The 16,961-nt window shown below is 39.4% G+C and overlaps 1 protein-coding gene across 1 annotated transcript in view; it reads left to right on the top strand.

The window, feature by feature from the left end:
- Nucleotides 1-16,961, top strand: part of LOC108719945 (raftlin) — a 198,711-nt gene that overhangs the window by 55,947 nt on the left and 125,803 nt on the right. The window contains exon 3 of the mRNA XM_018269260.2: nt 2,480-2,666. Within this exon, the coding sequence (XP_018124749.1) occupies nt 2,480-2,666 (187 nt within the window). The remainder of the gene's footprint in view (nt 1-2,479; nt 2,667-16,961) is intronic.

The raw sequence follows: 16,961 nt of genomic DNA, 5'->3' as shown, positions 1-16,961 counted from the left end.
AGCTAATAGGGGATCAAAATCAGGATTATTTTCACAGTGAAAATCTTTAGAGGAGTAATTGAGCTAAGACTGCGAACGGCCATTTGTTCTGTCCATGGTCACCCAGTTCTCTTTTTTCTTTGTTTGTTTGTACTGTTTTCCCTCTTTCCTTTTCCCGTTTGATCTGAACCTGATTAAGATTTGACAGTTCCCCTGACCTTCCAAAGGGCTTCAGTCAAAGAGAAGTGAGAGGAGCTTTATAGCAACAAACCCCCTAAGCATGACCTTTGGTTTAGTTTTATCTCATGTGACATTCTCAATTCATCTATCCAAAATAATTAATTTTTTCTCTTTCCGTTTTTTTTGTACTTCTGTAAGGGTACAAATTGGCTATGCTCAAAATCTATATTTATTGATCACTCCCTGAGCTGATTTTTAACTACCACCAGCAGCTGCACCCACAACTTCCCTGAAGGGGTGCTCTAGCTGGATCCCTCCATTCCCATGAAGATGTAGGAGGGATGCTCTGGATGGAATGTGAGCATGGAGTGGGACTGGAGAAGTTCCTTTATATGGCACAGTAAAGTTATAGTAGAACTGATCTAATCACATATAACTCCAGTGACTATTATCCATGGATCCTGAGTACCAGTCATAATATGAAGCAATCATTTATTTTATGCATTCACAGACCTCCAGTTCTCAGACACCTCTAAAGGTAGCCATACACGTAGAGGTCCGCTCATTTGTCGATTTCACCAAACAAGCGGATCTCTCATGCCCACATTACGGTGGGCGATATATAGGACCCAACGATCGGATCATAATGCTGCCAATATGGGCTGTCAGATCGTGGGACCGCATCTATAAACAGATGTGGCCGCAATCCGACAGGATTTTTAACCCTGCCCGATGGAGATCTAGCCAACTTTCAGACAGATATCGATCGGGGAAGCCCGTTGGAGGGCCCCACATAGGCCAGTAAGCTGCCAAGTTGGTCTGTCGGCAGCTTTTATTGGCCTGTGTATGGCCAACCAATACATACATTTATAATCCTGAAAACGCTGCTACTTCTGATATGGTGACCTTATTCTGTTTTTTTTTTACTTCTTTTTCATCTTTGAAAAAGCATCTCCTTGCTATTGATGTTGCATTTAAACCGAGCTACAGTACAATGACAAGTGGAGAGGATGAAATAGAGCATTTAATACTCATTGTTAAATAGAGCAGGGAACAATTTCCAGAGAACAAAGCTGTTGCTTAAGTGGGACATGAACCTTTGGTCGTGCTAGGGTGCAGATGTATTCTGGGGTAATCAGAAGAGCATACAAACAGAAATTGCAGTAGAATAGATGAAGTAGTCCTCTGTGGGCTCTTACAGTATACTAGAAAGAGCTGGAGGATTTTTTTTCAGTGTGTTAAATAAAAGCTCAGGGAAAAGTTTAATGAAAAACAATATATACATTGTGCATTTGGTTAGGAAGTATGAGCATTTGGCAACTTTTACAAACTGTCATCTGGAGATCCTGGTTCAAATCAAAGTATCATCTCCTTGTGTGCTGAGAACCCTTACTTGACAAGCATGAATGTCACATGAACTAATTGTGGTGGCTCATGGGACCCAACTTGTGAGATATTGATATGTTTGAGACCCAAAAGCAGTGATCCCCAACCAATGGCTTGCAAACAACATGTTGCTCCTCAACCCCTTGGATGTTGTTCCCAGTGGCCCAAATGCATGTGCTTATTTTTGAATTTCTGTCTTGGAGGCAAGTTTTAGTTGCATAAAGACCAGTGCTGCCAAACAGAGCCTCCTGTAGGCTGTCAGTCCACATAGGGGCCCCCAATAGCCAATCACAGCCCATAATTGGCAACCCCAGGAGCCATTTCTTGTGTTGTTCTCCAACTTTTTTTTTTTCATTTGAATGTGGCTCACAGGGAAAAAAAGGTTGGGGATCCCAGCCCAAGAGCATAGCACCTTATAGTTTGCCATTGTCTGTTGTAGGATAAGATTAAAGTGTATAATGGGGACCCTCTATTAATTGCATGGTAACCATAATTTTGGTCCCATCACATAAATTAAGAACTGCTTGAATGGGAAAGGGTCTGCGTCTGTGATTGTATCACTAATGGTAGTTCAACTTAATAGTTAATAAAAAAAGATAGAAAATGCTAGACTGGATAAAATGTGACTGTTTAGCAACTATATTATCATATTTTATTAAGTATCTGTGTGTACCGAGTGACATACTAATAGTAGCCTGTGCAGCATGGTGACTCATTGCATTCATGCAGATTTTTCTACAGTATGAGGACTCAGAAGCCCTGTACATAATGTGAGAAATATCGATGCATACTAATGGAATATTTACTTGCATACTTCTCTGTCTTGCTAGAAATATAAAACCATGTGTTAATTATAGTTTTATACTACACAGCTGTTTTCTTGAAAATATGACTTCTATCTTAAGTGTATGTTTCCAATCCTTCTGTTCTCTAGCTGAAGCCCCAAATCTCACTGCTATCCGCCTCTCCTCTCTGCGTGAGCTCCCTGCCCAGCTGAGAGAGATGTACCAGCAGGGCTTTACCGTGGCAGCGCTACACCCTTTTGTGCAGTCCTACGACGGGGCAGAGAGCATTCCTCAGGAACAAGTCTTCAGGGCAGTACTTATAAAGAGAGTCGACAGGTAAGCCATCGACGGTGGGGTTTTGACATGAGTAAAGGAAATGGTGTATGGGGGGAAAGGATACACAAAGTAACCTTAAAGGGAATACTGTCATGGGAAAAAAAAAATTCAAAATGAATCAGTTAATAGTGCTGCTCCAGCAGAATTCTGCACTGAAATCCATTTCTCAAAAGAGCAATCAGATCTGACATGGGGCTAGACATTTTGTCAATTTCCCAGCTGCCCCTGGTCATGTGACTTTTGCCTGCACTTTAGGAGAGAAATGCTTTCTGGCAGGCTGCTGTTTTTCCATCTCAATGTAACTGAATGTGTCTCAGTGGGACATGGGTTTTGACTATTAAGTGCTGTTCTTAGATCTACAAGGCAGCTGTTATCTTGTGTTAGGGAGCTGTTATCTGGTTACCTTCCCATTGTTCTTTTGTTTGGCTGCTCGTGGGGAAAAGGGAGGGGGTGATATCACTCCAACTTGCAGTACAGCAGTAAAGAGTGATTGAAGTTTATCAGAGCACAAGTCACATGACTTGGGGCAGCTGGGAAATTGACAATATGTCTAGCCCCATGTCAGATTTCAAAATTTAATATAAAAAAATCTGTTTGCTCTTTTGAGAAATGGATTTCAGTGCAGAATTCTCCTGGAGAAGCACTATTAACTGATTCATTTTGAAAAAATTTTTTTTCCCATGACAGTATCCCTTTAAAATAGAATGAAGTGTGTGTGTGTGTATACATTGTACAATAATAAATCTTGAAATCAGTAAAACAATTAAGTGATGTCCTTTTTCTCAGCTTCTCCCATACCTGATATCAGATGAAGTAGTGACCTACACTTATTGATCCAGTCCTTCCATCGTATAGGATAATGCATGCGCATTTAGCATAGCTGAGTTAGAAACTATCACAGCTCTTTGCATGTGTTAAATGCAGCTAAGATCCTGAAATCTTCTACAGTCCTATGGATGGGAGAAACCTATGGCAAACGTTGAATTTAGGGGTTTTTATCAGGACTGACCCCCCTGCAACCTCACTTATATCTGCAAGTTCATTGAGCAAACTGCATTTTTTAGTGCAATGACCATGTTTTTTTCCCACAATGCATCTTCCCCCCAGAATTCCAACATTCCAGTTGCAAGAGTGCATTGGCATTGCGTCTGATGCAATTGCAACCAAATTGCCAAAATTAAAGCAACTGGCACAATTTCATGTCAAGCCAGTCTGGCGTTATTTCCAGTGTTTGCTGCGCAAGTAACATCTGCGCCTGATTCTTAGCCAATTCTTAAGTGCACTGCACCTGTTAACACTGAGCGAGAAGGAAACCCTGGAGCACAGGGCCGGATTTACATAGCGGGCACCCTTAGACCCGCTGCCATTTGTCGCCCCACCCCCTCCCATTCATTGGAACACGTGCAAATTGTCATCATCAGGTCAGGAGCACTGGATATTGGCACATGGGAAATTTAAAAAACTATAGTATCTTCTACCCATATCCAGTGCGTTTGAACCAATGCGGCTTTGATTAGGCAGCATGCCAGCCCCCTAAAACCCTGCCGCCCTAGGCCCAGGCCTTTGTGGCCTTTCCACAAATCCAGACCTGCTGAAGCTACCACCTGGTAAGGAGGTGTCAGTAGCATCAGGATTCCCCTGCATCAATAGATGCAGTAGCACTCGATTCAAAACGGAAGGCAGGAGGTACTGAGTGGCACCAAGAACAACAATACGAAAGTGCAAAGAGCGCATATTGATACAAGTACTGCTACAGAATGGAGTTTAATGTGAAACTCACTGTGGGGAAAATCAAGGGAGTGCAAATGTGCTTTTGGTCTTAAATTCCCTACTAGTATGTTCAGGACTGTTTCTGAAAGCAAGAGCTAGAAGCAATCTAGATCTCCCCTGTACCCTATTCCAGTATTCTGCCATCTTTATTCTGTCATTCTCTATCTGTCTGTCTGTCTGTGTATGCACACCTAATTTACAGTACGCAACTGGGGAAAGCTATGGAATATACAGGTATGGGATCCGTTATCCAGAAATACTTTATCTAGAAAGTTTTGAATTATGGAAAGGCCGTCTCCCATTTATTCAATTTTATCCAAATAATTCCAATTTTTAAGAATGATTTCCTTTTTCTCTGTAGTAAAAGAACAGTACGCTGTACTTGATACAAACTAAAATGTAATTAATCCTCATTGGAAGGAAAACAAGCCTGTTGGGTTTATTTAATGTTTACATGATTTTCTAGTAGACTTAAGGTATGGAGATCCAAATTAGGGAAAGATCTGTTATCCGGAGCTTTCCGGATAACAGGTCCCATACCTATAATGAATATGTCAATTTCTCAAAATGGTAGGCTAGAAAATGTGCCAAACATTTGTTTCCATTACAGAAATTTCTCCTTCATTTCGAATGGAATTGCATATATTGTTTTGTTCCCCAACCCTAACTCACACCAGGCAATCAGTTATTTATAGGGCCCTTTGTTTGCAAGCCCAGGAAGTATTTAGAATAACAGATTTCACAAGTCTCCCTGTAGAAGTTGACGGAGCCTGTGATATAGCAGGTGTGAATGCTGACTGCTTGCTAGAAGACCACATTGTTGGGGATATTATTATTTTCTGTTGGGGGGGGGGATCCCACATGCTGCTGTGTCAAAATGTGACAGAGATTTGCAAACAGTAATAGAAAATGCAGAAAATAGTAACACAAATATATTGCTCATTTTAATGTTACAGAATGCCATTAAATGCCATGTGTATAACTGAAGTTATAGAAGGGAATAGTTTATGTTATACACAAAATATTCCTTTCCTGCATATATATGCTGGGAAACCAATGAGTGGGAGCTACAATCTAGTTTGTCTGACATTATTTTTATTATATTATTATTATAGATTATATATTAAAGTCTGAATACCAAAAACAAAAGAACATTGCATTTCACAACCCATGTCACACCTTACACAGGGTGTTCCAACTTGCACCGTATTTTCACTGTTAATTACCCATCACATTACCCAGCACATACCTTTGCAGAATAATGGTTGGGTTCCCAACTGCCCCTGGACCATGGGGTTTGTGCGTACTTGTACTTTGGCACAGGTGCTTGTTATGTGCAAGTAAAGAGCGTGCATGTGGCCTATGTTGCACAATTGTTTCACGCCTTTCAAGGGGGCATAGCTTTTATCCAAGTGCACATTGTTCACTATGCAACACAAATCATTTGTAGGTAATGTATTTTTTGGCATTTTGAACAAGTTAAACAAATGAGCCCTGTTGTTCTTTTTGAATGGTGTTGTTGCTATAGACAGTGCCATTTTGTCTGTATAAATATACAGTTATTCATAGGATACAGATATAGATATACTATTTTGTGCCCTCAGAAACAATAAATGCTCAACTCAATATAAACGGGGCAATTCTACTCAGTGACATGAATCTGCAGGGTCAGATTGGAGGGCCCGGGGCTGCTGTCTCAAGGGGCCAACCTCAGTTAGAGCTGAATTTCATGGACGGGCACCCATAGGCCGCGCCGTCCTAGCTCCTGCTGGCACTACCTCCTTACATTCGAGGAGCACGGAGGAGGAGCTGAAGCACTGGGGAGCTGAGCATCCCCTGTGCTCCAGAGAAAGCAGCCAGAGCGGCATGCCGTCCCTAATACTTTGCCTCCCTAGTGGCCTCACCACAAATTGGGCCCTGCCCTCTGGCCCCCCTGCCTCAAAGCCCCCTCCACAACCCCCGCTCCAGTCTCCCTACCAACCTCCCCCTGAAGGGCATACATTTTTCTTGTTGCAACTGGGGAAGGAGAGGGAGCTCAAGATCAGCAGTGGAAGATTTGGGCAGGGAGAGGGTCTCTGCTGGCGGGGCCCATGAGAGCCGGGGCCCACCCATAAAAAGATGCAAGTGGAAAGGATACTGCACAACATATATATCCTCTTAGGTTTTATTTCCAACATGATCATATTTAAATAAAAAAAAGACTAAATAAATTGTAAGCAATGCGGCACATTTAAGAAAAAGTTCATATATCTCATTATTAAATGCAGAACAAACACTTATGTGGCGTGATCAGCTTCAACTCAGTCTTCAGATTGAGTTCGTATTCTATTCATCATTTTTGAAAAAGTCAAAAGATTTGAAAAAAAACTGAAATTGTAAAAATGGATTCAATTTCACCTAGGACAACTTCCATTGGCTTCTAAATGAGCTTGCAAGCTTTTATATGCTAAAGTTGCACATGTGAGTTTTTTTGCGATCAATAAATACCAAACATTTGCATTATTTAAATTATTTAGAATTTTAGAGTTTTAGTGGAAAAAAACTAGAATCACAAAAATTTGAATTTGAACTTTGATAAATTAGCCCCAGAGGAATGTTTTTTTTGGCTATTTCGACCATCGAATTGGCTACTTCGACCTTCGACTGCAACCTTCGACTTCGAATTGAACAATTCGAACTAAAAATCGTTCGAATATTCAACCATTCGATAATCGAAGTACTGTCTCTTTTAAAATTTCTTCGACCCCCTAGTTCGCCACCTAAAACCTACCAAGGCCAATGTTAGCCTATGGGGAAGGTCCCCATAGGCTTGCTAACAATTTTCTGATCGAAGGATAATCCTTCGATCGATGGATTAAAATCCTTTGAATCGTTCGAACGATTATTCCTTTGATCGTTCGATCGAACGAATTGTGCAAAAAGGAGGATTTTAATTCGGCAGTCGAATATCGAGGGTTAATTAACCCTTGATACATCTGCCCCTCAGTGTCTACAACAGAGGTTTTCAGTCCTTGTTAGTACAACCTCTCCTAGGGCAACAGAGTTTGAGGGGCAGCATGAAGCCCAGCCACATTGCAATGGTTCGGAAGCACTGGGGAGATTTGGTAGCTCTTTAAATATCCCTTATGCCAATCCAGTTCTCCTGACCCGACGAGATAGGACTTGCACATGCCTGCACTCATATGAAGGGGGAGGAGGGGAAGCAGGAAGTGGAATTGGGGAGGGGACAAAGAGTGGTCCCGGTCTAGGGGAGCCAATTGTTTAAGTCCAGCCCTGATTCTTCCCAGATATCAATCAGCCCTTTGGTTTATTACCCCAAATATTTCTCCAGGGCCACTTCTCCAGTGTTATGTAAGACTGTCAGCACACACATGGAGTGGATTTTGGCACGGAAATGCTTAATTATGCATTTTTGTGCCTGTGAAAGTCGATTGGGCTTTTCTCTTCCTTAAAATGCAAGGTAGCAAAATGACACATGAGTCATTATAGATAACCTTTCAGTCTTCAAGGCTTCAAGCAGAACATGCAGATTCTTCTTTACTCTTCTTGTAGAGCCACAGCAGCTAATGCAGATTGTTAAAGGTAGAAACGAAGGTTGTGTGCCTGCAATTTGCTTGGACAGATTCTTAATAAAAAGTTTCAGTAATTTACTAACCAGGTTCTAATACGGGTTTACAGAGTTAAAGAGCTCAGGATACAGTTGTAATTAACATTCATGAATTTGTGGTCTCCTTGGATTTGATAATGGAATGTGCCAAACAATGTTGGCTAGCATTCAGTAAATGAAAGAAAGGCCGGACATCAAAATTATACAGGGCTTCAAACGGCAGCCCTCAGAAAGTCCACCAAGTTGACCTAGAGCTGAATCCACACACCATGGGGCTCCTCAAGGTCAGGAAATCATAACAAGCTCTTTCTCAGATGATTGGCAGCACAGATTTCCCAGAGAAAGGCAGCTAAGCACAGTTATTGCATATGCATGAAATTCAGTACATTGTGAATCTGCTTACTCTTGAGTACCCTGCTCTGTTTCAAAGAAATTGCATATCTACATTGTGTGTGCGCCTATTTATATGTGATGGTTTAAGCCAAAATAATGTGCCGTGCCTACATGTGTGTCTATATTATGAAACGTTTTGATATGTTTATTATTTGTAGCCCTTAATATGCAAAGTATCAGCTGTTTAACCACAGAAAATTAAACGAGTTGGTTCCAAATTAGAACCAAATGCTGTGCACCATGCGTAAAATGCATGAGAGACCTTTTGTAGTGCCAGCATTCCACACTGTAATGACTTCAGAGCAGGGCAAATTCTACATCCATCTGCTATTAGTTTATTGCTTCACAAGCATAACTGCAAACAGCTGAGCAGGAAATGACGCTTACAGTTATTTACAATATACTTTATCTCTGTGCAGGCTTTAGAGGATGCCTATGGAAATGACATTATTTCGAGTTACCCAGGGTCAATGCTTTTCTACAGTAAAGAGGAAATGTGGCTCCCTGCTACCTTTTGCACATTGCTTTTATTAATACAATTTTACTCTGTTGTGTGTGTGTGCGATCATTTCCATTTCTTCCTCCCAAATTCTACTAAAGTTTTATAATCTTGTATAATGTAATAAAAGGATATTATTGCCCATTCTAATGGATGAGGATTTCATTAATGCTTTCTACACTGGCTAAAATTCTTCCAGACAAAAAGTGACTATAAAAAGATGAACATTTTGACAAGTGTTTGTCCTCCTAAAATCACACAAAAAAAATCACCCTGCAGGATTCTGTTCCATTTTCTCGATGTATACCACCAAGAAGAATGCTTAATGGCACTTTAATCAATTAGCATTTTACCTGCATAAGTCAAACATCTTATTTTGCAGCACACAGGAGTGTTGACGCCTTTGGTTTCTTACAAAATACCCCTTTTCATCTTATGGTTGGAGGAAACTTTACTCATTTTCACATCCGGTACTTTTTTTCTTTTGATGGGGATTGATGTGTTTGTGGTAGAAGTTTCTATAGTATATGCCATTACTGAGTATATTGATGAAGAGTAATAAAGCTGTAAAAAAAAACGTCACTCTAGCCTTCAGTTTCTCCCCAGGGACTGAGATATTCTCCAGGAAGGGAGTTGTTAAACAGATAATCCGTTCTCTGTTTAAAGGTCCGGTCCGGAGATTGGGGCTCACTTTCCACAGGAAAGCTGTCTTGTGTAAAAGGAATTTAAACTTAATTGGAGATTTGGAGTATGTCTCTCAGCAGGGCACAGCAGGTAGGAGACCTGGCTGTGTAAAGTACTCCCAGAAGAGCTGGGGTGCTGCCTGTGTCTGCACAAAGCAGAAGGTGACGGGGGCAGGGTGAGCCCTTGCTTTAAGTTTATTGCAGCGTGCAACGTTTCGGGGTTAACCCCATTTGTCATGCTTGCAGCTGTTTGCTGTTTTCCCCCATACATTTTCTAACATATGGAATATTATTTTACAGTGGGCTCATGTGTAGGGTATTATAACAACATGTCTACTTATCATTGTAAATGTAATGTATTTGAAGCAACTTGTATGTATGTATGTATGTATGTATGTAAGCAGCAAGTAAGTTGCAGGTAAAACCTAGTCCCTTTGTAAAATGTATAATGAAGCAATAGAATTCTTAATGAATCAGATAAAAATTGAGGGTAGGACTGGCCAGATATGGGATGACTTTGACGTAGTTGGCCAGCTTAAATATATTGCAATATATGGACAAACAATCCCTGTTTTGTTTAAAGGGTAAGGCATTTTTCAGTAGCAGTATGCACAAAATGTCGCTGTCTTAAATATATTGATAATGGGTTGAGTGCAGAGGACTCTTGTATTTGTCTATATGTATTTTGTGGTCACAGCCTCATTGCACCCCCGCCTAATTATTTTTAAAAAATAGTGGTGAGCACAACTTTCCCTTTGTTATGTATGTATGTATGTATATTTTTATTTGTAAAGCGCTCCTTGAGGGCAAAGCACTGTACAACAAAACAATAAATTAGAAGTAACAAACAAGGGATCTTTGGAATAAAAAGTAACAATAAGTGCTAAAATTAACCGACAATCAGTGGAGTTGTCTACGGGATGAGAGACATTCCTACAAACTTTTGATAGAAGATCCTGTTTCGAACAATCCGAATAGGTGTTGCTTGGGTCAGGGGGCAGATGCCGATCATCATGCTTAAATTTAAAAAAATATTCATTTAAGCAGACATGGAAAAATTCCTAGAATCTACCTCCACCCAGCGCTGGAGGTTTGTACTGTATTGGACAGTTAGAACAGAATGGCAAAACATGTGTAGTAGGCCTTACGTAATTTTCCCTTAGATCACCCTAAATAGTGCACTGGGCCTGGCTATGATAGGCACATATTAGGGTTATTTCTCAATTTTCAAGTGGAGCTCTCTATAATTTATAAAACACAGTATGCTTTCCCTCTAAACACTCCTGTTGAGAATTCTGCAAAGAAACAGATGAAGTTTTTAATATATTTATAAAAGCTTTTTTTGAAATATATCATTATTATTATTATGTTTATATGATTTTGTGCTGTTTATATGACAAAGATTTATTCAGAGGCACGTTTAAATGTTCTTTCTCAAGTAAGTAGTGTGGTGGGCTCTACTGAAAGTGTTTTATTCCTTTTATGTGCTTATTTATTTTTTTACTAATAAACCTTTAAAGGACAAGGAAAGGCAAAAAATACAATCCCATTTTTACTTTCTTTAATGAAAAAGAAACATATCTGCAATATACTTTAATTAAAAAATGTGTACCGTTTTTATAAGAAACCTGACTGTATGCAGTGAAATTCTCCCTTCATTTACTGCTGTGGATAGGAATTGTCAGACGGTCCCTAACTGCTCTGCAGGGAAACAATCATACTTATGAACAGCAGGGGGAGCCCCCGCCTTACTTCCCAGCCATGCAGAACTCAAGCAGCTTTGTTTATGATGATCCCTAAGCAGCCCAGACCACACTGAGCATGTGCACTTAGTCTTAGTCTTGCAAAGATGTTTAACAAAGTTACAAGATGACAGCCACCTGTGGCCAATTTTGAAAGCATAAATCATTTGTTTGATTAGGCTTTGTGATGCAGTAAGTTCATGTTTATGTTAAGTATACAAAATACAGCATTTCTAGCCTTATTCTATTTTTAGACTGTCCTTTAAAAATCATAAAAGATAATGAATAGCCATGCATATTTTTCTACAAAAAAAATAGGCTCCATTACCACATAGGACAGATACAACTAATTCAATCACTATAGTGTTTTTTCATTTCTGCATTAGCTCCTTAGTAAAATGACACATTCGAAATTTATTCCTGTATTCCTTCCTATACTTTATATTCCGAACCTTAATCAAGGGCACACGGACAATTACTGTATTTGCTTTAAATGTGTAGATGTACAGTCTAATGGGAAGATAAAAATAAAATCAGGTACACAGAATATAAAATGTAGTTTATAAATACCATAGGCTTGAGCTTGGAAGCTAAACATAATATTCACATTAGAAATCTTGGTTCCTATTAATATTTAATGGGAGAGTCTGTATTAATAATTGAACTACTATAATGCCCAAGAACATCAAAGACGAAAAGTTTATAGATTTAAATGTTAATGTCAATATATTTACAGTTACTGTGGCCAAATGTTTCAGGGGAATCTTGGTTTTGTTAAAGGTTCCTGGAATTGGTTGGTTTTGTGGATGTATTTCGCTGCATTGGTTTTGAATTTTCTGATTCCGAGAAAAGCAAGACAAGTATACTATATTGCTATATTGTCCCCTGCACTATTCATGTTTTTTCCCATGCAGGTATTTAATTATTACCTCTATCCTGGAAGAGAACATCAGCCATTTTTTACCCTGAATTCCCCTTTCCATCACTTCACATCAGTGTGTGCAACATTCCATGCTAGGCTGGTGCTAGGGAGTGATGCTTTGTGAATCAGGGGTGCCCCTGTGCGTCTTACCTGGTGTCTTGTATATGAAGACCAGAGTCTACAAGGTGTAGGGTGAAAAAGTAACCTAGGAATTACTGCTTGTGATGTACTGCAGGTTTATACTTTAAATAGTGGGAATCTTGCACATTGAGTAGTAAAGCTCCCCATAGATGCGAAGATTCTTCTTGCTGAACAACCGATTTTAGGGAAGTCCGACCAATCCTTCAAAATTATCGTGCGGTTAGTGGGATTCGAACGATCGTACATCTTACAATTTTTCAGCCAACATCTGTTGTGCAGAGACGTGCAACTAAATTGGTTAGAGGGACGGAAGACTTAAATTATGAGGATAGACTGTCAAGGTTGGGGTTGTTTTCTCTGGAAAAAAGGCGCTTGCGAGGGGACATGATTACACTTTACAAGTACATTAGAGGACATTAAAGACAAATGGCAGGGGACCTTTTAACCCATAAAGTGGATCACCGTACCAGAGGCCTCCCCTTTAGACTAGAAAAAAAGAACTTTCATTTGGAACAATGTAGGGGGTTCTTCACAGTCAGGACAGTGAGGTTGTGGAATGCACTGCCGGGTGATGTTGTGATGGCTGATTCAGTTAATGCCTTTAAGAATGGCTTGGATGATTTTTTGGACAGACGTAATATCAAAGGCTATTGTGATACTAAGCTCTATAGTTAGTATTGGTATGGGTAGATAGAATTAAATTTAAAGTAGGGAGGGGTGTATGTATGGATGCTGGGTTTTCATTTGGAGGGGTTGAACTTGATGGACTTTTTTCAACCCAATTTAACTATGTAACTATGTAAATTCGTACGATGAGAAAATCATGGTCTGATGATAAGGATCTGATCTTTTCAAAATCTCAACATCTATGGCCAGCTTAAGACTGTGATCTGGTCCCTATGGATGAAAAGTTGCATTAAAGTATTCAATAAATGTTTCTAGTTGTCTCAAAAAGGATTTACCAGAAAGTGGCTTCAATTCTTTTTTTTTTGCTGTTACGTTCCTCTGACCTCCAGCTTTATTAAATATCATGAATGAGCAGAAACATACAGTATATGAGATATAATAATATCTCTTGAATCAGCCCAAGGGAGAGTGTGTTCACGTTACCAACCAAAGGAGCAAGCTGAGTTTTCCAAGTGTTTGTCTAGAATACTGTTTTAGTAAATGTATGTGTCTAATGGCACGAGAGGTAGTTATTTTGTGTTTATTTTCAGGGAAAATTGTAAAAAAAAATATTCCAGGAACCCTTATTTAATGGCTTTCAATTACTGTATAAATGGTGGGAATGAAGGTGTATATAGCATATATATGGTATTATTATTATTATACCTATTATACTTTCAGTAAGCACTGCTGTTACCAAAATCTTTACCGGGGACATTTTCGACCATTTTATCTTCAGCAGCAACACCCCATATTAGGCATTATTCTTGTTGTTTTGAGCCTTTTCTCCTCTTTCATTTCAATTTGTATATTATTGTTTCTGAGATACGAGCATGCCCATCAACATTTCATACTCTGCACCACTGGTCTGAGCTCCTTTCTGCTCAGTGAGCAGAAACTTTATTCCTACTTGTGAATGTCTTGCTGCACATTCTTCATCATACAATTCACACAGCTGTATGCTCCCGTGTGCACGTACATGGATGGATTTGATGGATGTCTGCTTGGTCTCAGACTCAGCAGAAATTCCATGCTACTTTGCTGGATCTAATTCATAATGTGTTTGATATTTAACTGGTGCTTTTCTCATAATGTGTTGAAAATAAAAAAAAATGGCAGCATTGATATAGCCTATAGCATTTGGGTTCCTTTTGTAACGTTTCCATAAACATCTGGTACTATTTGTAGCTTATGTGTTGTATCAGAATGTCAGGCTATCAGTATAAACTGGATTAATAAGAATGATCACAATCAGTGCACCTATTACACATGATAACCCCATGGGTGGATTTTAAGAAAGGTTTGGGTTGGCTAAACCCAAACCATCACTAATGAATTCCTACAAGAAGCATGATAGAGGTAATTATACATGAAGTTTTAACAGTACAGTCAGTGTAAATACAGCCAGCTTCCAAAAAAAAAAATAACTGTATGTGGTCCATGATACCTGGGCCATTGAATACATGCCTTGGGTAACAAGCCTCCTGTTTTTAGGCCTAGCAACAACAGCAAAGCTGAGAAGACAATACAAGTTGGTACCAAGGCTGGCAATGGGGGGTGCTACCCTTTACCCATCCCCTATCTTGCATATTTTTGAGACGTTAAAGTTGGGGAGCAGCAAAAGATACAGACCGCACCAGGGCCCTATCCTTAACCCTATTCTATAATAGGAGTGGCCTGCACCCCTTAATGGTGTTGCAGTTCTGCCCATGAGAAAAGTATATGACCTCTATAGCTTTTTATTAGTGGAATTATGCCCAACTAGACAAAATTTATTTGGGGGACACAGCTTCTGTACTGCAGGCCCTATATAGGAAACTATTGGATATTTACAAGGCTGATTGCACAAACCCTTCTGGCATGCAACTGCATCTCTCCAAGATCATTCAACTGGCATTTATTTCATATTTTAATTTGTTAGCAAATTCTCATGCAATCTGAACAAGTAAACTTATTCCCCCTTACTTGCACAAACAAAATCATATATCTTTGGTTTTATTAAGTAATCAATCATGTTCCCGCTGTTGTACTTCACAATTTTAGGTTAAATTAGATATCTCCCCTGCTAATCATTAATTGTTTTACACAGCAGAGGTTTTCAAGTAAGATATTTCTTACTGTATATGTAGATCCCAGCCTTATGTATAAAGTTTCACTTTTATTGGTGTTTATCTTTCCGGTATTTCCCTTTGTGGTTTCAAGGCAAAGCTCGACTCAAGGCACAATGCATCAGCAAAGCAATATCTGTTCCATGGAGTCTCTTTAGGAGCAATAGTGAAACAGGAACATAAGAAATAACAGGTCATTTAGCAATGAAGTATTAGAAATGACTCATTAAAGTTGTTCTATATTACAGCACTATAATGATTTCCCCTTAGACCAAGCGCTTGTAAAAAATATTATATTACAGATCCTGTGTGCCTTTTATTCAATCCATTAACATAGATTTGACGATAATTAGTGTTTTGTGTTTTTTCTTGTTCAGAGGAACCAACGGGGGCTTTCAGTTGAGAGACTGCGGCCCCACACACTGTATTAAATGCTTTAACTTTAGCTGTTTCAGTGAATTTGGCTTCCTCTGACTGTACTCTACTGTTTTAACACATGTATCTTATCTTGTATAATTTTTGCTACTTTGACCACAACCATACATGGGGTGTTTAATGCAGTTTGACCCTCTACAGTTGTGGTTCCCAAACCCTAGGTGGGCCCAGTGCAGTGGCTGGGGGACTCAGGTTAAAGACTAGTAGGATGAGATTTGGGAAGAATGTCAGTTTGCATCTGGATACTCCTGGAATCCCAGCTTGAATGTTTATTACAGTGAGGTGTATGGTGAACTTTCTGAAACTACAATGTTTTCATATACAGTATGTATAATCTTAATGAGTCATGGGGGGACTTTAATTTGGGTTTTTTTCCAAACCATATACTCTCTCATAGCTGTATTGACCTTCTCCCATGTTCCACACTTCCCTATTGATTCTTCTTTTGCCACACTCTGTATTACCAACCAGCTGTCTTAGATTCAACTGTGAAGATTCAGTTCTGGACATATTTACCTTGTTCCCTGCACATATCTTTTATCTTTTCCTTAGATCTAGTTTAAGAGCAGTTTGGATACACATAAGGGCAGATGGTGTTGAAGCTAAAAGGTATTATTGTCATACTAGTCACACTAACTTCAGCTCTTAATAATGTAGCCTTCCCCCTAAATACCTGCCCCCTACACAATGCAGAACTTTGCTGAGTTTTATGAACAAGCTGATAAATGTAGCCTGGCTACCCCCACTTCTTCTTTTCTGATACACATGCCCTCATTTTGAGACATTAGTATTCCTGTTAATTAAACAAATGCACACACTTTTCTCAAAACTTCTTTTCTTTCATATATATATATATATTGATCTCTCAGGGGACTAATACTTAATCATTATTATAGCCTGTGCCTTGACTATATATTTTCCAGAAACAATCGACATCTACATATTCTGCTGTTTCATCCTCTCTTTCCAATCATCGCCTTCTATCTGGCAAAATCTACCTTTAGAGCCCAAACTGGACCAAAGGCTAAAACTACACAGATATATACACTGCATTGGCAATGAGAGCTACACCATATCTTCTCTTCTAGCCTACAGTATATGCTTCCTTCCATATCCTATCCTAGTGTCACCCCTGGTGGACCTGGATAAATGACAGGAGTGGCTCAGCCTAAAGGCAAGTTAGGGTAAGATATTGGGTGAATTTATATTTTGCTCTCCAATACAGATATAGGATCACTATCCAGAAAGCTCTGAATTACGAAAAGGCCATCCCCCATAGACTCCCATTTTATTTATTTAATCCAGATATTTAAAAAATGATTTCCCTTT

Source organism: Xenopus laevis, chromosome 6S, assembly GCF_017654675.1.
Source record: "Xenopus laevis strain J_2021 chromosome 6S, Xenopus_laevis_v10.1, whole genome shotgun sequence".
Taxonomy (NCBI): Eukaryota; Metazoa; Chordata; class Amphibia; order Anura; family Pipidae; genus Xenopus; species Xenopus laevis.
This window is presented reverse-complemented; position numbering and strand designations above follow the sequence as displayed.